Genomic DNA, 23,434 nt, shown 5'->3' on the forward strand with positions numbered 1-23,434 from the left:
CTACAACCTATATTTTGTTTGCTCTGTTCCTAATTCAAGAATGCTTTGTCTCTTTCTTTGCAAGCCTTGCCTGCATCAGCAATGTATCCATAGCAACTCCGCACAGTTTCTCCAGGTAGCTCCTTTACCTCAGTCTAACTATGATGTCACCAATAAATATGGACAGCTCTGGGGCTTCAGGACCTTGGCTTGCTCACGCCTCTGAATGTTCAAGCAATGGACATCCTGGCTCTCCCTACCTGTCTCTTTAACTCGGTCTCTGTGTCTTTCTTCTCACCCTGCTTTGTAGCACTGAGCAGATCAGAACCCACTGCAGGGATCTCCAGTAGGGGGAGATGAAGAAAATTATGCAAAGAGTGTGTGGGAATTATTCAATACTTTATCATCAGTGTCAAGCTTTAAAGCATATTGTTTGAAAAACATGTCCGTTCTTTCCAGTCTGTTCTTGACTTCTAAAAGGCTGCCACTGGGGACCCAGGCATATCTGCCAAAATTTGCTTCTTAAGTATGTGTTTGTGAGTATTAGAGTATTTTTTGTTATACCAATTTAATTAGTTTTTCCAGGATTCAAAGTAAAACAAAACAAAACAATATGAATGATATAACACAAAACATAAGAAAATTGACCTGTTGAAGTATTTACCATTCATACATCATACAAAAATATTCTCCTATACATTTATTTGCCATCATAATAGCTCAATATATTCACTAGAATAAATATCCAATATAGAAGGTGTTTGCTCAGGTTTAGACAAGTCAGAGCTTGCAATCAGTTATGTGGGATCAGATCCCAGTTCAATCACTTTCTAGCTGTGTGAGCTTTAACAAGTTGACTTTAATCAAATCTTTGTTTCCTTGCTTATGAAATGAGGGAAACAAAAATAAAAATAAATAAATAAATAACTAAATGAAGGAAACAAACTACTTTGCATAGTTATTATAAGAAATAAATATAAAATTGGGGCTGGGGATTTAGCTCAGTGGTTTCACTGCCTGCTGCACAAGCCCAAGGACCCGAGTTTGATCCCCAGTACCAAAAAAAAAAAAAAAAAAAAGAAATTAATATAAAATATACTCCTCACAAGAAAAGAGATCCGATAAGTACTGTAGTAGTGCCAATTATTATTACAAAACTGTAATTATGAGGTTACTCTTAAAAAGTAAGAATTCAAAAAATACTACATTGCCAGGGATTTAGCTCAGTGGTTCTGTCACCTGCTTTGCAAGTCCAAGGACCTGAGTTCGATGCCCAGTACCAAAAAAAAAACCAAAAAAAAAAACACTACACTGATTTTTTTATAGATTAAAATAGTAAGATTTGGTGTGATATCAATGTTTGATGAATACCAAAGGAATTTTAACTTTCTAACAATACTTTGAAAGAAGTATCATATTTTTGCAACAAAACCTAGGTAGCTTTAATGAGGAGCTAAATGAAGAACCTGAAATCTAAAAGTGATTGGTCAAAATCGAAAACACATTTAATGAGTAAAGCGAGTAAGATCAACCATAGTGCCCATATACTTTAAAAAGTGTATTATTAACCTATTTTAAAAGATTTAATAAATCTGATCCTTATTACTCTTTAAAATTTAAATTTTAACTTTCTATTTTTTTCTATCTACTAGAAAGCCAGTTTCTGTTTGAATATAAGCTTCAGCTATTATTACAAAAGATGAAAATGCTTCAAGGTGACTACTGTCTGGGCTACTTACCTATTCCAATTTCCATCATAAATAACCCTAACTTTTTTGTGAAAATAAAATAGGAAGGATAAAGGCTTATCATAAGAAGACAAAGAAATAAAATGACAATTAACTGTAAAAACATACTGTATCATTCATAATGTAATATATATCATTTTTAATTTTAATATTCTATTTATAAATATTTCATACTTTTGTTAGATTTACTTCTCAGCATCTCACATATTCTTCCTATTATGAAAGAGATTTTATTTTCAATTATACATCTAAATTGTTTAGCACTTTAAAAACCCCAAGGATTTTTGGGTCTTGACCATGAGTTCGGGAAAACTGTTGAATATTACTACTAGTTCTATTATTATTCTCCATGACTGTTTCAAATGTTTCAAGTGGACAATTATATAGGCAAATAATGATATGGCCCTTTCTTTACATTTTTATTCCCAATATTTTTTTTCTCCCCTCATATTGTGACTAGTTCTACTAGTAAAATGAAGAACAGGAGGAAACTGTAGGTGTAATTCTAAATTTTCACTAAGATATTTGCTAGAGATTTTTAATATTTATTCTTTATCTAATTGAGAATGTTCACTTGAATTTAGTTTGTCAAACTTAAAATTATGAATAATGAGTTGTAATTAATTTCTATAACATATAATCATCCATTATCCTAATTATATTTCTTCTTTAAACAATTAATGTGATGGCTTATACTTAATTTATAATTCACCTAATATTGAGCCATTCCTGTAACCTGTCTTTGCTATTTTATTACACTGTTAAATTTGGTAGTAATTTTTTTTTCTTTAGAACTTGTGTCTAATATATGCAAGATTTGCCATGTGACACACACCTCTGCTTTAACCATCTCTTCTCTAAACTTTTCCAGTTTGGTCTTAAGCTCCTTTTTGATAGCTATTTTTGTTATCAATAGCAGAATGACTTTTATAATTTCTGTAAACTCTGTAAGAACAACTTTTGTTACATAATTATCTGTAGAGAAATATTGTTCTCATTCACAAATTCTTCTATAGTGTCAATGTGCAGGTGCCAAATAACCCTTTGTTCATATTCTATTGCTTTTATTTGAAAAAGGCCCACTTTCCTGAACTAGCTATTAGTACAAGGCTACTCTGGATAGAAGTAGACTTCAAAGCTCACTGGCTCAAGTTTTGTTGTCAAGGTAACTGGCTGTTTCCTTAAAATAGGACACCAGAGTGTATCCAGACCTCCTCTGTCTCTCAAAGCCTGAGTTCAGACAGGATTCTACCATTAAATCTTCACTCCTTGATTTCTTTATAAGCCATGACCATCAAAAAACACAACGATCACCCTCCTAAGCAGTTTTATTTGGATTCATCTATCTTGTACTTTCTGAATTCTTCTACCTTTTGGCTCCTCAGCATTACCGAACCTGTCATTTGTCACCTTCCTAGGTAACTTTCCATTGGATAGTCCAGACCACAGCTATTCCTTCTCTGAACAGCATCCTATATTCTCTTGAAACATGTATTTCCTACCAAATTTCAAGATCCACCACTAACACTGGACTCTTCAATGCTCTGTGCTCCCTCATGCGAAAGGACCATTACAAAGGGGACACCTTAAACTAGCTTTGCTGATTTCCTTTACTTTTGGCAAAATTTATATGGCGTATGTCAGGTTTTCTGTCTTCCAGGCATTTGGAAGTTAACTCTGAAGAGATTTGCTGTTGTTTGTTAGGATGTATTTAATTTCCAAGAGGAAAATGGGTAATGTCCTGACCTAAACTACCACTATGTTCCAAAGGAAATTTTTTTTTGACATGGGGTTTCACTAAGTTGTTCAGGCTGTACTTCAACTCACAATCCTTCTACCTTGGCCTCCTGAGTAGTTTGTATTATAGTCATCTGTCACTGCACCTGGCTCAAAGAAAATGTTTAGTATAAAGGATAAAAAATCTTCTAAATGCTGATTGCATTTATTTAATGGTTAGTTTATTGTGATTTATATTTCTTACTAAAAGAATTTCAGTTATGTATATTTTTCCAAATACCTGTATTTGGTGTATACAATAAACTGACATATATTATTCTTTGATTTTCAAACAACCATTTCTAGAGTTATGTGTTATTTTATTTTAATCTTGTTTCTGTGACTTCTACCAGTTCCTACCAAGTGTGTTTGGTTCATTAATGCTCTCACTGAGTCAACTTTTTAAAACACTCCTTTTTCCTATAAATTATTCTAACTTTATCAGCTGCTTAATTAATATTACTTTGTAGATTATTCTTATTTCATAGCTTCTTGCTGAAATAACTTTAAAAACATTCTTATGTTCCTAACAAACGCATTTAGGACTCTAAAATTACCGAAAAGACTAGTACAGGTACACAATTCTGTTTATCCCAGTATTGGTATGTTCTAACTTTCTCATTCAGCTCTATTAAAATTTTTCATTGTTTACATTTCATTATATTTTTAAATTCCTATTTAGAAGTTGTTTGTTTCCAAACATGATTTTGTTTTAAAATATTGTTTATTTTTAAATTAACTCCATTAGTGACAGAAAATGTAATACAGAATGCATACTATATTGATTTTTGAAATTTGTGGATCTTTTTTATGAATTTCACGATCATATTCTGTACATGTCTCGTGTGTGATTGAAAGAATGTACCATTTTTGAGTGTACTGTTTAAATCATATGCTCATTTATATTAATACATGCAAACCTGTAACACATAAGGTGTTACAGCTATCACTTGCTAATAGATGTTTGAAAAATCTTCCTTGGTTGTTACTGTTTCTTTTATTTCCTACTTACAATGCTTTCCATCTTCACTTAATGTCTTACAAGCATTTTCCTTAGCTGCATGGTTTTAAGTTAACCACAGTAATAACTTTGTTGGGCTATTTTGTTTTTGCATTTTTTCTTCCAGCTTTACTGAAGTATATCTGGCAAATAAAAATGTGGATATTTAAGTTATACAACATATTTTGACATATGTATCATGAAATGATCATGATCTAGCTAATAAATTAAATAAACTAAATAAATGATTGATTAATCATCTAACACAGTTGCCTTATTAAACATATGAAAGATCACTTAAGATCTTCAATGGCAATTTCAAGTATACAGTATATTAACTCATAGAACATCCATGCATTAAATCTTAAGAACTTATTCATCTTGCATTAACTAGCACTTTGACTAACATCTCATTTCCTCCACCTTTTAGACTCTATGTATTACCATTGTATTCTTTGCTCCTATGAGGTCCACTTTTTTATACTCTACACATAAGTGATGATATACACTAGTGTCTTTCTGTGTCAGACTTACACCATGAAAATCTCCAGGTTTGTTCATGGTTTTGCAAATGGCAGAACTCCTTTCTCTTATAAGGACAAATATTCCACACATGTGCATGTATGCATGTGTCCCCACAATATCTTTATCCATTTGTCCACTAGCAGACACTTGATTCCACTATTGGCTATTGTGAATAATGCTGCAATGAACATGGGACTGCAAATGTCTCTGACATATGAATTTCATTTTTACTGGTTATTTACCAAGTTGTGGGACTGCTTGATCAGATGGTGCTCCTATTTTTAATTCTGGAAGAAAGAAGACATCCAGAACTACTCCAAAAAGTGACTAGCATGATGGGATGTGTCCAAAGCAAAGAAGAGTATTTTGAGGAGGATTAATGGCAATATCTATTTTAATGAATAAATTTTAAATTAAACATTCACTATATTTTCCAAACATACCATGTACATTTAGATGCTCCATTGTTGTGTGTACATTTAAGTGGATGAACTGACCACTTTGTTATTATGGAACGACCTTTGTCTGATTTGGACTTGACATCTATTTTGTCTGATGTAAATATAGCCATTCCTGTGCTCTTCTGGATACCATTTACCTGGGATATCCTTTACCATCTCTTCAATTTCAGCCTGTGTGTCCTTAAAGTCAAAGTAGTGGACTCTCCTTTTAATCTTTATATTGTAACTCTTTATGTCTCTGTTAAATTTATTTTGTCTTAAATTGTATTTGCCTTGTGAGTACATCAGGTTTCTCTTGGTTAATATTTGAAATCTGGCTCCAAGGCACAATCCTGTATGTTCGTCCTTCAAACTTGATCATTAAAAGGTCTTAAGGTGGTAGATCGGGGTGGGCTCCCCTACCCACACCAGAGTAAATACATGGCCAAAGCATTACAGTTTTCTGGAAGGACTTGTAGTCAAGAATTCAAGCTCCCCATCACTAAGGAAATATATATCTGCATGCCTAGCCCATTCAGAAACCTTAGAAGAGGTACTTACCATGTTCTTCCATGTAGACCTTATCAAGAGACCTTAGAGTAAGACATTTTCTTCAATCTGACCCAAGAATTCCAGTCCCAGACCTTTCCTAATTACTTGCAACAGGACTATCAAAGGCCTTTTGAGGGATTCCTCTACAGTAAAATGAGTCCCTACCTGCAGTGAGTATCACCTGACCTTTGCCCAATGCTATTCTGGGGGAAAAATGAGACATCAGGGAGTTGGCATTTTGATCTCTTGCTCACATTGACTCAGTAAGTGAATAAACTCAATAGTTTCAATTGTGCTAGTTGTTCTCATTGACCACCTTGACTCCTAGAATCTCAACAAAGTGGCACAGTGAGAGGTGAAGCAACTGGAAAGAATGCTGTCCTGGAATAGTAAAAAGTCTGAAGGTCTCTCAGAAAATTCTTGGGAGTGTTTTTTGATTTTTCCTAGAGCCTGAGGGGTCTCAAAGGCATTTGATGAACTGGTCATGTAAACTGGACGCCACAGGTCACTCCACCAGCAATGCCAATGGGTTTCAGGGACTATTTGTAGATTGTTTTCAGTAACTTTTAGTTTATGAGAAGAACCACTGGTCTATTTTTGTTTTTAGCCCCTGATTACCAGCCAAGCTTGCCTAATGAGTCAAATAAAAATACAGAAAAGACACTCAAACTGCCAGGAAGCAATTTCCTAGCCACTACTTACAGTCTTCTCACAAAGGAACCAAAAACAGTTGAAGTGCTTGGGAACAAAGGTATGTCCCGTAACTATTTAACTCTAACCCAAAGAAAAATCAGGCAACTGAAATGAACAGACATTTCTCAAAAGAAGAAGCACAAATGACCAATAAGTACATGAAAAAATGTTCACCATCTTTGGCCATCAGAAAAATGCACACACACAAAAAAATCACTGAGTTTCCATCTTACTCCAATCATAATGGGCTATCATCAAAGACTCAAAAAAAAAATGCTGGCAAAGTTGCATGGGAAAAGCGAAGTTTTACATTGATGGTGGTAATGTAAACTAGTTCACCGCCATGGAAATCAGTATGGAGAATCCTGAAAAACTGAAACTAGAAATTCCATTTGACACAGCTATACCTCTTTGGGGCATCTTCCTACAACTGTTAAAGTCATAGTATTACAATAATATACGCATATCCAGGTCTACAGCAGCACAATTCACAACAGCTAAAGTATGAAAGCAGACTATGTGCTTATTAACAGATGAATGGACGAAGAAAATGTGGTATATATGTACAATGGAATACTACTCAGCCATAATGAAGGATAAATTTGAGTCATCTGGAGGAAAATAGATGGATCTTTAAACAAGAGACACAAAAAGTTAAATATTACATGGTTTCTCATAAATGAGAAACTCAAAATACAAGAGCAAAATAAAAGCAATGGTAGAAAACAAGACTGTGGAGATGAAAGAGCTTAAAATGTGATATATATATGTACTAATTCCTCAAGATAAATGCAATATTATGTAATGCAAACACACTAATAAATGAAGTACTAACTATACGTCCCCGATTCTAATAAATGCCTACAAAGTTCATGGTAGGAAAATGTATAGCACTTCTCTGCAAAGGCCTTGAGAGATCATAGAATCTGATTAGTTTCTTTTGAAGATAAACTCAGTGAGTGATGGCACGTAGGATGAGTTATGACAGGCTTCTCCTTCAGTGTCCTGAGAGCAGCCACCACCAAGACTGCATACCAGAAACAGCAGTGGCAGCAGCAGTGACAGCCACCTCCATGTTACCTGGAGGCTAGATAGGCCCAAGGTGTACTTAGGCTTTATGAGCTCATGGTGGTGACTCCTTGGATATATCTCAGCACTTCCTGTCTTAAACAATCAGCATGAAAGCTGGCATAAGAGTGGTAAGCAAATTCTATCTACAAACTCTGCCATCGTGCCTACCAGCACTAGCCAGGGGGAACGCATCTTAGCTGCTGGCTATAGCATACCATGTAGTACATACATCTCTGCTCTAACAAAGACAGAAAGTGGACCCTCCTGTGTCTCCCCCCCAACTCCCACTGCAGAATTCCAGCCAAGAAACAACTGCCAGTTGCTCCGCCTGGTTTGCACCCTTAAAAATACTTGGCCAGATTTCAGGAGAACTACTTTCACTGCCTCCACTGCTCTATGACTTCAAGGCCTCCTGGGGTTCTGGTGAAAGGGAACAGAGATAAAGGAGAGAAGATTTAAAAACAAAAACAAACACCTGGAAACTCATCTGCTCTACTCTCTCCAAGCTTTTCAAATTTCCCTTCATTGCTTCTTGGGTCAAAACTAGAGTATCCTAGATACTTTTCTGTCTGCATGGCTATTCACTTCCGAGTTTCAACCTGCAATGAATTCAAGCCCAAAAAACCAAAATAATAAAACAATTATTGATTTTCTTCTAATTATGTCCATTTTGAATGCTGGAATTCTTACCTAGTCTGTCTGTTGACATTTACTTTTTAGATCTATCAAATACCTGAGCCTCACATTTTCTCTGGTTTTTATATTGTGTCACTGGGAAGCTGGCATGTCTTTACTTCATCTTAATGTATAAGCCGGCAGTCCATTTTTAAAAACAAGTTTTTGGGTTTCTTATTACTGAACATTAATGAGTCTTTACATGTTGTAAATATGTGTCCTTTATCATATGGTTTCTAAGTATTTTCTCTTGATCTATGGATTATAGATGGTCTTTTCATTATCTAAATGGTATCTTTTGAAGATCAGAAACTTTGAACCTTAATGAAATCCAATTTATCTTTTATTTTCCTTTTATGTTCATTCTTTTGGTCACAAAGATTTTCTGTGTTCATCCAGAAGAACCTCCCAGGTGCTGCATCTTTTTCCCTACAGAAGATAAATGGAATTATAACCCATTTAGAGTACTTTTTATTTGCAATGTGAGATAAGTCGTTCATTATTTCCATATGGGTATTTTTCAGCATCACTTTTTGAAGACTGTATCTTACTCACAGGATTACTTGCCACCTTTGTTAAAAACTGAATTGACCACATATGTATATGTGTTATTTCTGGGCTCTGTATTCTATTCCAATGACCTAGGTGTCTAACTTTAGCTCAATTCTACACTATTTCAACTATTATAACTTTACAGTAAGTCTTTAAATTAGGTAATGTAAGTCCTCCAATTTTCTTTTTTTTTCAAAAGTTATTTGGCTATTCCAGACCATCTATGCCTTTCTGTATTATCTTTAGAAATGGCTTATTGCTTTATTCTAAAAGATCTGTCAGGATTTTAATTGCTACATCTTTAAATCCACAGGGAAATCTGAAGGAAATGTGACATACCACATTAAGCTCAGAGACACTGAATACGCATATCTCTCCATTTATTTAGGTCTTTTGGGTATGCATTTCTCTACTCATTTGTTTTCAGTATCTTTGTCTTTAAAATGTTTCTCCTGTGACAGCACCCAGTATGCTACTGCATTGTAACCAGCCTGATAATCTCTTCTTTTTGATTAGGGGATTAAGTCTATATTTAATCCACATAAATATATTGATACGACTTATTTAGGTCTGCAATTAAAAAAAATTTGTACTATTTTTTTCATTCATTGCTATTCCTGTTATCTTTTCTTGTACAAATATTTTCTGTATTAATTATATAAACATTTTTAGTATTCCATTTTAATCTTTCTATTGATTAGGTATATTTCAGCTTGTCTTCAACTGTTCTCTGGAGCTTAAACTCAACATAGTGAAGTTAAATTTGATACTGAATGACTTCAGGTAAAACACAGGTATGCTGACAGCACAGATCAATTTATCCTTTGATATGTTCCAGCTGTCATACACAAAAACACACACATGTAAACCTGTCAGGTTATTACTGCAATGTTACAGTTTTCTGCTTTACAGTCATGTCTTTCAAAATAATTAAATTCAAATAATATTAATGTAGTATACACCAGGAAAACTACTTTCTAGGAATACTTTAAGTCTATTTGCATAATATAAATTTTGTGCTACTGCTTACAGCATCTATTTCACAACAATATTTTAATATAGCTATTAAAAAGCAGAAATATCATGTCTGAATGTTTTAATCATATAATGTTTATATTTCATTTTTATTATCTAATTAAAGAAATGTAGCATGATCATAATCAAGAGAAGAAAATTACCCTGTTGAAACTGAAATGGGATTATGTTTAGCTGGATTCTTCTAACATCCTCTTAACTAGTCTTTCTTCTGCCAAACTCAACCCTTTCAATCAACAGCCCCCTGCTAGCAGTGATCAATGATCACATAAATTTAGTCATGTCATTTGCCATGGAATATTTTAGTGGCTTCCACTGGCAGTAGGATAAAAATTCATAATCTAGCACTGTGGAGCTAGATTCTCCAGGGCCATCTCTTACTCCTCCTTGCCTTGTTACCAATGCTGTAGCCACAACAAGCTATAATTCTTTGAATATCTGAGGCTTTACATATGTTGATGATTTGGTCTTAATAACTTTAAAATTTCATTTACTTTTCAAAATCTAGCTCTGACACACTCAGGTGTCTTTACTTTGTTCCTATAGCTCTCCCTGCTTTGCTTACCTCCCTCACAGTGTGTAGCATATAGTTTGTATACCCATAATGAATTCATTATACCCATATCCCTAGGACCTAACAGATGTCAGGCACACAAAAGAGGCAAAAGGAATAATTGCTGAAAAACAAAATAGTGAATGAGTACATTTAAAAATTGCTTCTATTTGAAAATTACTTTAAACTACTAATTCTTATTAATTCCTACCAGTTTCTTAATATATTTAATCATGTATTTACCATTTGTAATGAGCCAAGTACTAAGGGACATTAGACTTTAATAGTGAAAAGTAGTAAGAAGATATATAAATTTACAGTGAATTTCTACTGTATTAGTCCAGTCATAAAAAGTTAAGTATTCTCATTGAAATTGGAATTTAATTACAGTAATAGTCATATTTTGTTAACATTTATATACTACTATGCAGCAAAATAGAGAAAAAAGAAAAATGTGACAACATACCAGAGATACCATGGCCCAACCAGTTTTGTTGTAGATGAACTCCAAGTTGTTCCTTCTTAAGTAGAGCAAACCACCAACAAGTGACACTAACAAGGCCAAAGCAATAGTGCCAGAGTAGTTGGGTGGTCTAAAAACCCGAATCTGCAAAAATGCAATGAAAATTTTTAAAATGGAAGGAAAAATACTAAATTTTTCTCTTGACCATATTCTAGTCCTTCCAATCTTCAACATAAACAATTCAGAAACACGTCACCCTACTTTTTACATCTGGCATTAACAGTCACTCTTTATATGAGGCAAAAATACATGATTTAAAAACATAATGGGTGTGCAAAAGAACTTTCTCTTCATTTTGGATGAATACACTCAAGTATATGGAAACTGTACACATGTAACTCAACCCAGAGATGCTCTGCTTCACCCCTGGATCACCTAGTAAATGGCAGCAATGAGATGGGGGTGGATTTGTATCATTTCAATTTGGGACTTTTAAAAACAGTTTTACTAAAACATAACCCACATGCCATACAATTCACCCTCTCAGTGTGTACATAATTCAGTGGTTTTTAGAATGCTCACAAATACTACAGCCATCACCAGAATTATCAGAACATTTTCATCACCTCCAGTCATCTACCTATTCCCCACAACCTACAGTACTTACCTACAGTAAATACTAATCCACTCTCTGTCTCTATAGACATCTCGAATTCTAGGCTTCCACATACTGTATGGTTTGCTGTAACTGGCTTCTTTCACTTAGTATAATGTTTTCATGGTTTATCCACATAGGAGCATACTGTACTCCATTTTTCTAACTGGATAATATTCCCTGTATACCTATACCATATTTTGTCTCTCCATTCATTATTTGATAGACATTTGAATAGATTTCACTTTATGGCTCATATGAATAATACATTGCAGACATATGTTTTTATTTTTCTTCCATGGAAACTAATGAGTGGAATGATGGGTCATATGGAAAACTCAATGTTTAACAGCTGGAGGAAGTTCCAGGCTGTTACCACAGTGTCTGTACTATCTGACATCTCCTCAGCAGTATATGAGGCTTCCAATTTCTCCATTTACTCACCAATCTTTATTATCTGACATTGTTTGCAGCTATCTTACTGGGTGTGAAGTGGTATCTCCTTGTAGTTTTAATTTGTTTTTCCCTGGTGACTGACAATGTTAAGCATGTACTTAATAGCTATTTCTATTTTTTCCTCACAGAAATGTTTATTCTGATCCTTTGCCCATTTTAAATTGGGTTTTGTCTTTATACTATTAAATTTAAGAGACATATAAAACTGGGTATAAATCTCATCAGAAAAATGATCTGCTAATATTTTCCCCATACGTGGGATATCTATTCACTTTCTTGATGTTGTCCTTTAAACCATAAAGCCTCTTCTTTAGAAATAAATACAACTGGTGTGAATTTGTAACTTCAAGAGTACATACAGCTCTTAGCTGTAATAACATTTCCTACTTAAAAGAACCAGGCCCTTGGAAGAGATGACTGAGAGAAGGGTGCAACAGCTGTACAGGCAGATACAGTAAGAGCCTGGAACAAATTTTTATGTCAGAAAATTAGAAAGCACTTAAAGAATAATGATGAAAGCATGTAACAAAAACACAGACACTGGCATGAAGAAGCTTTTATAATCAAACCTAGAATAATTTTAGTACCAAATTAAGAGCAGCAATAGATTGCAAACCACAAGGGCATGAAGGATGCATTATGTATTGTTTTGTGACACGATCAGTCAAGAATAATAGAAGTTCAGGAAAAAACAAAGTGATTATAGTCACAAAGATAAAAGACACTATACACCATGCAGGGCCACATAAGAAAGATACCAGAGCAGTCACATGGCAGAAGACTGGAGCCAGAGGAAGGTTAGGCCACTGCCATTGCTAAAGTTTTTTGGGAAAGACAGGGCAGGGGCAGGGAATAGTTTAAAACTGATTAGTTGGATGATTTTGGTGGAATTTGGCCTGTAAGAGTGTTGTCTAATTGTCTGGTCCTGACCCTGGGATGACTAAAGCAGAACAGTACTATCCTCTAGGGTTGAAAAGCCAGAGAAAGAAGGTATGCCTCTGGACTGATTAGTTTGCTTATCAAAGATAGACTCCTGCCTGGGCCCTCTGTTAACTGTAAAAGCTGGCTGCACCAGGAGGGGCAATCTCTTCCTTGCCAGAAAATTGCTTTTAAACATCAAAACATCAAAACATCATTATTATCTGAAGATCTTTAAAAAAATATTTGCAATACAAAATGCAATTCATAATCCTATACCAATGATAATCAGATGACTGAAAGAAATACACAGATAAAAGGAGTAGAACTCCCAATTACAGTAGAATACTTAAGGCCAACAAAAAATATGGAGAGCTGGAATTGGAATCATCATTTTGCAGTCACTGTAGTCCAAACTGAAACAGGCAAGAATCATTAATGGCTGCTGTATCCAACAGTAAATGTTGGGTGAGAAATGGAATATTTGAATGATCTTAAGGTGTCTTTACAGACAAATAATTTAAAGGACATAAACAGAAAGATAAGTAATTACACATAAATGAAGGAATGGGAAACACTTTGATCCAATGTTCAAAATAGTTTTTACCAAGGAAGAACAAATCAGTATTTCATGCCTACATATGTGATTAAAGTAAACATGACTTATTTAGCATTATAGTTGAGAACACATAAGCAGAATCCAACCATGAGTAAATATCAGGCAAATCAAATAAGAATCATTCTATTTAAAAAGTGGGACAGGGCTATGTTCTTACAAATATCAACATCTTTAAAGGACACAGGGTATAGAAATATCCCAGGTTAAAAGAGATTTAAAAGAATGACATTTAGATGAAACAACTTACTCTAGACTTCATCTTGAAAGATGGAAAAATGTTATAAAGGGATGTTAGTTCAACTGACAACACTCTAGTATGGATACTAACAGCTCAAATAAAATATTATACAAGCATAAACATATGACATTCATAACTATGCTGTGCCTATATATTTCTGTGAAATGTTATTCATTCAAATTATTTTTTAAGGAAAAAAAATCTCTGTATGTAGATGGAGGAAGACACAGATAAAAAAGACATAAAAAGAATCCCAACACTCATAAGGTAGAATATTAACAATAGGTAAACTTGAGTTAGGATGTATCTTGGTACTATTTGTATTATTTTCATTTTTAAAATTTTTATAAATTTGAAATTATTTGCAAATAATTTTTTTAGTCTGTAAATTTATTGGCAAGATACATAAATGTGATAGGTAAACAGGTTAAAATCATTTTCATTTAAAATTTACTATTTATTCTAAAAAATTACTAGTACTCTCAATATTAAGAGTGCCAACTAAATGATATACTGCACAGTAAGAGATATAATGTCAACTAGATGATATACTGCATAGTAAGAGATTTGCTGAAATATTTCCAAAAAATGATAAGATTTACGAAATAAGTTTAGACACCAAAATGTCTCTAAAATCTATGACACAGGTGATGAGATCATATAGATGAATGATGGTACACAGACACAATCACCCTGACAGAATATATGCGTTTGCCTCTTCTGGTAAAAATTAATGTTTCTGTGTTATTTCCACCATAAATGGACTTAAATAACTGGCCATAGTTGTCCACTTTAGAAAATACTGAAGATAGTAGGAGGAAAACTGCCATAAGTCTTTCACATGGATATTACCATAAACATTTTCATTCATTTCCTTTAATAATAAATGGTTTGTTTCAAGCTATATTCATATTCACGCTTTAAAACAAAATTTTAGATAATACAGTGTAAGAATGATAGTATGATATACAATACAATAATTTTATGCTATTTGATTATAATAGGTGTTCTAATATTAATTTTCCAAAAACCTACTTTCTTTCTTTCTTTGAACATCATTCTATGTGAAATATTCCTGCAAATCATTTTTTGGCTATGCCATAATACAGTTATTAAGATTCTTATTTTAGACACTCAGTTTTTTCCATTAAAATGAATGCTTTTTGAAAATATCTATAGCTAAAAATTTAATCATTCTTGATTACACTCTTAAATTCTATTCCTAGAAGTGGAATTATTAGATCATGTAAAATAGAGACACTTCATGAGTATTTTTCCGTATGGCTCTACACCCTGTTTCTTTTCTTTTTATTTTTGTTTTGTGGTACTGAAGTCTGAATCCAAGGCCTTGAATATGCCAGGCAATCCTCCCACCTCAGCATCCCAAACAGATGAGACTCCAGACATGCACCACCACACCTGGCCTTTAAATCCTTTTTCTATTTATACACAAAATAAAAATTTTACACCTTGCTTTTTAATTAGAATTTTTATGATTATTAATATCAATGAAATGTTTTCAATGTATTTCTCATGCCCTGAAATTACTTTTGTGCCAACTCATGTCCTTTTTAATGGTTTTTAAAGTATCAACAAACCACTGTTCTAAAAACCATCTGAATTCACGTGATCCATCAACATTCCAATTATCAATTATAGCTATCAAACAGTTTTTTCTAGGCCAAGAGAAACAGCCACAGAGAATTGTTTTAATCCTGTAACCTTATTACAATGCTCTAAAAAATCAAGCTAATCAGTCTAGTATAAAAACTATGGGGAAGAAAAACATACATGAACATCCGTTCTGTCAGCAATCCATTTTGCTAGCTGTTCAGCTGCAAATCCAATTCTTTGAAGGTCAAAGGTATCAGCTCTCTTGGGTCTGCCTTTTGGAGGAAAATGCATGAACGTAGGAGCAGAGTTCATGTTGAGCTGTAAAACATGTGATAAAGAAATGCTAAATATAATACTATTCCAATATTCTTTATATATCATTGATCTAACACATTACTCTTTTTTGCATGAATTTTGGAGATAGTATTAGAAAAATCCAAATGGCTTTCCATTTAATTTGTTTTTATTCATCTTAATTAACTAATGAACAAAAGTGAACTGGTAAATTTGCCTAAGTTGCCTGAGTTCCCACATTTAACATACATCATTCATATTCTCAGTTGTATCTTCTGTATTTTAAGAGCTATTGCATTCTTTTCCTTTCTAGACTTTTGTAACTAAAAAATAAATAAATGACTCAAAGTATAAAACAGAAACATGATTTGACAGTACATGGATTATTTCATTTCTTAAACAGTTACAATTTGGCAATAAAATCAGCATATTATGGAATCGAAATAAGGTACATTAAAAGTACACTGAAGTCCCTATTACAAATGTAAAGGTTTTCCATTTTAGTAATGATAATTAAGCAACAGAAATGAATATTTTTTACTTTACCCAACTTGAAATTACCAGAGACTACAAGGAAATCCCCAATACAGTTCTTTTCTTTTTAACTTCTCTATTAAGTCAACTATTAAAAATATATATATCAGGCCAGGGATTTAGCTCAGTGGTGCAGCCGCCTGCTTCGCAAGCGCAAGGTCCTGAGTTCAATCCCTGGTACCAAAAAAAAAAAAAAAAAAAGATGTATCATTAGAATATATTTTATAGGTAATCTGCTTTTGAAAAGTATACTAAATATAATTATTAGCACAGTATAATTGATTTTTACATCTAAAAACAGATTAGTTTGCATTAATGTGCAACTACATATATATGAATATATATACAAATTAAGATATATAAATGAATATATATATATGCATATATGAATGAAGTTCTACTACCTAGGAATTATTTTTAAATGTCTTAAAATGTAAGTCCAAGACATTTTTGACCCTTCACTTGCAATGCAGTTCAGTTTTTCCCAATAATGAGAATGAAACTGAACTCTTATAACATATATTAGATAAGAGTTGACATCAAAATAAAGGTGTAGCAGTAAAACCTTAGCTACCCATAACAACAAAGTTTACAGGTAAGACCAAAATAGCTTCTGCTCTATAAATGGCTATACCTGTCATATTTATAGGACAGCTCCATATCACTTTACAGAGCTTCATACAGCTAAGCAAAAATGAGCTGAATATTCAAAAGAAACCTATGTGTATCAAATATTTCCCATTATTTTATACTGCAAATATAACTGAACTATCATTATTAACCTCCATGTTATCTACATTAGTGTTTTTCAGTAAAGATTAGTAATTGCCCCATGTTAGCCATGGTTTGAATGTCTGCCCCTCCAAAACTCACACTGACATTAAATCTCCACTGTAATTGTACTAAGATATGGAACCTTTACAAAAGTGACCAGGCAAGAGGGGCTCCACCCTCATAGCTAGAGATCCACACTTTCATAGGCAGAAATCTGGCCCTTATAAATGGGTGAGTACAGCCCCTCTTGCTTCTCTCTTGCTGTATTTTCACAATGTGATGACAAGGTCCTTGACAAATGCTGCCAGCTTGATACTAGACTTCCTGTCCTCCAAAACCACGAGCTAACACATTTCTGTTCATGATAAACTACCTGACTTCTGGTATTCTGTCACACAAGCATAGGCTAAGACTTTACTTAAGCAATGCTTTTTCCAAATGGACACTCAGATTACTTTTTTCTCCTTTTTTTTTTTTTTGGCTCTTTATTTCTTTACGCTAACTTCTTATTCTTTCTACACATTGAAATTTAACAAATTTGTGCTTTTGTTATGGAGGGGTCAGGGGACTGCATGCAAGCATTACTGTTAAAGTTATAGTACTATAATAACTACATAATAAACACCAATACATCAGGCATAGAGCTAGATATTTATACATATTAAGATCTCATTTAATCTTCACAACAGGCTAGGAAAAAGACACAGTATTATATTCTCTCTCTTACAGAAGAGGAGCTAGAGACAGAGGAGATCAGTAATTTATGAAGGTCACAAAACTAGTAAGAGAGCTGAAATGTGACCTCAGGTCTTCTGAATCTACATAGTTCATTACCACTAAATGTATGTATGTATGTGTGTGTATGTGTGTGTGTGTGTGTGTGTGTGTGTGTGTGTGTATATATATATATACACACACACTCTCTCCTAGTATAAAAACTGCACATATTTTATAAGCTTTTATAAAAATTTTGAACAAATACATTATAACATTAAATGATAAAAACACAGTCCTACACTATGATACAGGACACACATTATGACATACAACATCATATAATATACGTATCACATGAAATATATAGATAGATAAGACAGACAGAAAGATAGACATGTCTTTGTAAATCAGGAATCTATCTTGTTATATTTCCCACTAGTGAGTTTGCATGTAATGGATATTTAGTAATGTCAGTTAAATTGAACAAAGCCACAGTCATCAATTCCTTTCTCTCTTGTGAGTCTCCTACTCCAGATTTTGCTTGTGTTTCTTTCACAGGAGAGCTACAAGCAAAATATGAATATAAAATTATAAACCAGGAAGTCTCCCTCATCTGGCAATTCAGAATTCTACCAAAGCTTAATATTCTACAATTGTAGAGATTTTAAAAGTTAGATTAATTCAAAGATTTCCTTTTAATTAAAATGTGCATATTTGCCATGGCTAAAGAAAGCAGGGGACAACAAGAAACAGGATTTCTAGTGTACCACCACCCCCAACACAGAGGTAGGGTTGTCCGGGCTGCCATACCACTAATCCCAGGAAAGAGGAAAGGGCTTCTGGGCCACCATACCACCGGTCCCAGAGCAGAGGAAGTGGCTTCCTGGCCGCCATACAACCACTCCAGCACAGAGGAGGTGAGCCGCAGGGGGACCATAGCACACAACCCCATGCACCCCCTATCAAAATGAGGAGACACGTAAACAAGTCTCAAAACCAGACTTGCAGTTCACCTAGAGCAATCCTAAAGGGAAATGAGACTGAACATGCTGACACCTAACCACCTGGACTCCCTGAACTGGAAACAAAAGAGGATCTGGAAAAAATGAAATCAGAAATAATTTCTCAGATAACAGCAGAGATTGTGCACATAGTGCAAGACATGATTAATAAATCTAGAGAGGAGCTGAGGAACATAATGGAATCCAACACGGGAAACAAATGGAATCCAAAAAAGATATGCAAACAGATTTCCAGGAGACTAAAAACTCCACTGAAAGTAACACAACAGAATGAGCCAATGTGAGGACAGAATTTTAGACACAGAAGATAACTTTGCAATTAGTGACAAGGAAAAAAAATTGCTTCAAAATTGTGAGGGACCATAAGAAATCAATCCAGCAGATGTTAGATGATGCAAAGAACAACAACATAAGACAGACTGGAGTCAAGGAAGCAAGAGGAGAGAGTGCAGATGACTTAAAAAAAAACGTTCACAGAAGTAATGGCAGAAAACTTTCCAAGCAGGGGAAAAGAACTTGACATACAAATAAGTGAGGCATATAGGACTCCAAATAGCCTTAATCAAAGAAAACTGCACACATAGGCATATAATTGTTAAGATTCCAGAAACCAAACAGAAGAACAAAGTTCTACAATCAGTTAGAGAAAAGAAACACACCACATACAAAGGAAAGCCCATCAGAATCACAGCAGACTTCTCAACGCAAACTCTCAAGGCAAGAAGAGCTTGGAGTGACATATTCCAAGCCCTAAAGGAAAACAGCCACCAACCCAAACTGATGTACCCTGCAAAACTATCTTTCCAAACTGATGGAGAAATAAGATACTTTCATGACATAGAGCACACGAGGAACTTAATGAATACCAAACCAGCACTCCAAAAAAAAATTAAAAACTATCCTAGGAAAAGATAATGAGGATCAAAACCCCAGGAAGAAAAGCAGAATGAATCCATCAGGCTCGACAAGAAATTAAATGTAAAGGGGGAGATTCTAACAAAAAGAAAAAGTCATGACAATGATACATCAATACGTATCAGTTACAATCATCAATGTTAATGGTCTCAATTCACCAATCAAAAGAAATAGACTAGCAGAAAGAGTCAAGAAGCAAGATCCAACAATATGCTGCATACAAGAAACACACTTAATTCAAACAGAAACTCACAGACTGAAAGTTAAAGGGTGGAAAACAATACTCCATTTGATGGGAACCCAAAAAAAAGCAGAAGTAGCTATACACTTTACAGATCAAGTAGATTGCAAACCAACATTGACTAAGAGAGACAAAGAAGGACACTATATCCTTGTAAAGGAAACAATCCAAGAGGAAGAGATGACAATAATAAATATATATGCACCAACCACTGTGGAAATCAGTATGGAGATACCTCAAAGAAATAAGATTGGAAGTCCCATTTGACCCAGCTATTCCGCTGCTGGGGATCATCCCCAAAGAATTAAAAGAATCATACCACAGTGATATATGTGCACCCATGTTCATAGCAGCACAGTTTATAATAGCTAAAACTTGGAAACAGCCCAAATGCCCATCAACTGGAGACTGGATAAAGAAAATGTGCTTTTTTTATAAAATGGAGTACTACTGAGTCATCAAAAACAAGAAACTAGAAACATTTATTGCTAAATGGATGAACATTGAGGCGATACTCTTAAGTGAAATAAATAGGACACACGTGTAAATACCAAATAGTTTCTCTGGTGTGAGAAACTGAAAGTGTAAATAAGTACTAAAAGTTTAATAGATAAGGTGAAATAGAAAGAAAAGGGGCAAAGGGGAAGGGGAAGTGGTCGGGTTAGGGGAAATGAAAGAAGAGAATGGAATTAATATGAGAAAATGCAAAAAAGGAAACAAAGTTTTGTAAATAGGGAAGGATAGAGGGGTTAAAGGGAGGCCAGGGAAAGGGAGAAAAATAAGAACCAAGAGAGTATGTAAATGTGCATATTTCCAATAATGAATGTCATTATATTGTACACCTAAAATGTACCAATAAAATAATATACAAAAAATAAATAAATAAAATAAAATAAATATAAATGCACCAAACACTAGTGCGCCCAACTATATAAAACAAATAGTAATGGACATGGAAAGTCATATATGCACTAATACAATTGTAGTGGGGGACCTCAATACCCCACTGTCACAAATACATAGTTTAACTAGACAAAAAATAAGCAACAAAATAATAGAATTCAATCAAACACTGGAACAAATGAACTGAACACATGTTTACAGTGTTTCACCCCACAAAATCAGAATACACATTCTCTTCGTCTTCACACAGGTCGTTCTCCAAAATAGACCATATACTCACTCACAGAGAGTGTTTAAGTAAGTGCAAAGAAATTGAAGTTATCCCCTGTATATTATCAGACCATAGTGTAATGAAATTGGAGATCAATAGTAAAAGAAACCACAAGAATTTCATAAACACATGGAAATTGAACAACACACTTCTGAATGACCAATGGGTCACAGAGGAAATTAAAGAAGAAAGCAGACAGTTCCTTCAATTAAATGACAATGACACTGACAATATAACATATCAGAATCTATGGGACACAATGAAAGCAGTCTTATGAGGGAAATTCATAGCAGTGAATACGCATATTAGGAAAACAGAATGAGCCCAATTAAACAACTTGATGCTGAACCTCAAGCTTCTAGAAAAAGAAGAGCAGGACAACCCCAAAACTCATACAAGGGAGGAAATTATGAAGAGCAGAGGAGAAATCAATGCAATGGAGACTAAGAGAATGATATAAAAAAATCAATGAAGCCAAGAGTTGGTTCTTCGAAAGAATCAACAAAATGGACAAAACCTTAACCAACCTTATCAAAAAAAGGAAAGAAAAGGTCTGAATCCATGCAATTAGGAAGGAGAAGGGTGAAATTACAATGGACCCAGCAAAAATCCAAAGGATCATCAATACCTACTTTGAAAAACTACAGGCCAGGTAAGATAGAAAACACAGAAGAAATGGACACATTCCTAGATATGTATGAATTACCAAAGTTGAATGAAGAAGACCTAAAAATTCTAAACAACCCAATATCAACCAATGAAATTGAAAATGTAATTAAAAACTTATCGACTAAGAAAAGCCCAGGTCCTGATGGCTTCACTGCTGAATTCTACAAGATGTTTAGAGAGGAACTATTGCCACTACTATTTAAACTCTTCAATGAAATTGAAAGGGAAGCAATACTCCTAAATTCATTCACGGAAGTAAACATCACCTTGATTTCCAAAGCAGAGAAAGACACAACTGAAAAAAGATAATACAGGCCAATCTCACTAATGAACATAAATGCAGAAATCCTTAATAAGATACTGGCAAACAGAATGCAGAAGATCATCAAGAAGATCATACACCCTAACAAAGTGGGATGTATCCCAGGGATGCAGGGATGGTTCAACATACGCAAATCAATCAATGTAATACACTATATCAATAGAGCCAAGGACAAAAACCATATGATTATCACCATAGATGCAGAAAAAGCATTTGACAAAATCCTACATGTATTTATGATAAAAATCCTAGAAAAAACTGGAATGCACGGTCTCTACCTCAATCTGATAAAAGCCATCTATGAAAAACCAACAGCCAATATCATACTAAATGGTCAAAAACTGAAATCCTTCACACTAAAATCAGGAACAAGACAAGGATGTCCACTATCACCATTGCTGTTCAATATAGTTTTGGAAACATTAGCCACAGCAATTAGACAAGAGAAAGAAATAAAAGGAATAAAGATAAGAAATGAAGAAGTCAAATTGTCATTATTTGCAGATGACATGATACGCTGTATAGAAGAGCCCAAGAATTCCACCAAAAGTATTCTAAACTTAATAACCAAATTTGGTAAAGTAGCTGGATACAAGGTCAACACACAAAAATCAATAGCTTTCCTCTACACAAATGACAGACTCACTGTGAGAGAAATAGGGCAAACAATTGCTTTCACAATAGCATCCAAAAATCTGAAATACCTAGGAATCAACCTAACGAAAGAAATCAAAGACCTCTTCTCTGAAAACTATAGCACTCTGAAAAGAGATTGAAGATGATATCAGAAAATGAAAAGACATCCCCCTGCTCCGGGATAGGAAGGATTAATATAGTGAAAATGACCATACTTCCAAAACTGCTATATAGATTCAATGCAATCTCAATTGAAATCCTAGCAGCATACTTCACAGAACTTGAGAAAACAATCCAAAAATTCATTTGGAACAAGAAGAGACCTAGAATAGCATAAGCAATTCTAGGTAACAGAGACATGGCAGGGGGTATCACAACCCCCAAGCTTAAACTATACTACAAAGCTACTGTGATAAAACAGCATGGTACTGGCAAACAGATCTGAGGACCAGTGGAGCAGATTAGATGATGCAGAAACAACCCCAGACACACTCAGCCATCTCATCTTTGACAAAGGAGCCAAACAGCCTCACTGGAGGAGAGATAGCCTCCTCAACAAATGGTGCTGAAAATA

At 34.2% G+C, this 23,434-nt stretch overlaps 1 protein-coding gene across 8 annotated transcripts in view; it reads right to left on the reverse strand.

The window, feature by feature from the left end:
* Tusc3 (tumor suppressor candidate 3) overlaps window positions 1-23,434 on the reverse strand; it is a 297,038-nt gene that overhangs the window by 179,258 nt on the left and 94,346 nt on the right. For 7 of the 8 annotated variants that reach the window (XR_015453460.1, XR_015453461.1, XR_015453459.1 and 4 more), the window contains exons 4-5: window positions 15,740-15,880; window positions 11,066-11,206 (exon numbers count right to left, since the gene is read on the reverse strand). Coding sequence is in view for 5 of the 8 variants with exons in the window: in XM_087217201.1 (XP_087073327.1) it covers window positions 11,066-11,206; window positions 15,740-15,880 (282 nt within the window). In the remaining 3 variants the exon portion in view is untranslated. The remainder of the gene's footprint in view (window positions 1-11,065; window positions 11,207-15,739; window positions 15,881-23,434) is intronic. The other variant, XM_087217203.1, reaches the window with a different exon arrangement.

The sequence above is a fragment of the Heterocephalus glaber genome, unplaced genomic scaffold (assembly GCF_053883595.1).
Source record: "Heterocephalus glaber isolate CG9 unplaced genomic scaffold, H.glaber_assembly_v1.0 deba00001461, whole genome shotgun sequence".
NCBI lineage: Eukaryota > Metazoa > Chordata > Mammalia > Rodentia > Bathyergidae > Heterocephalus > Heterocephalus glaber.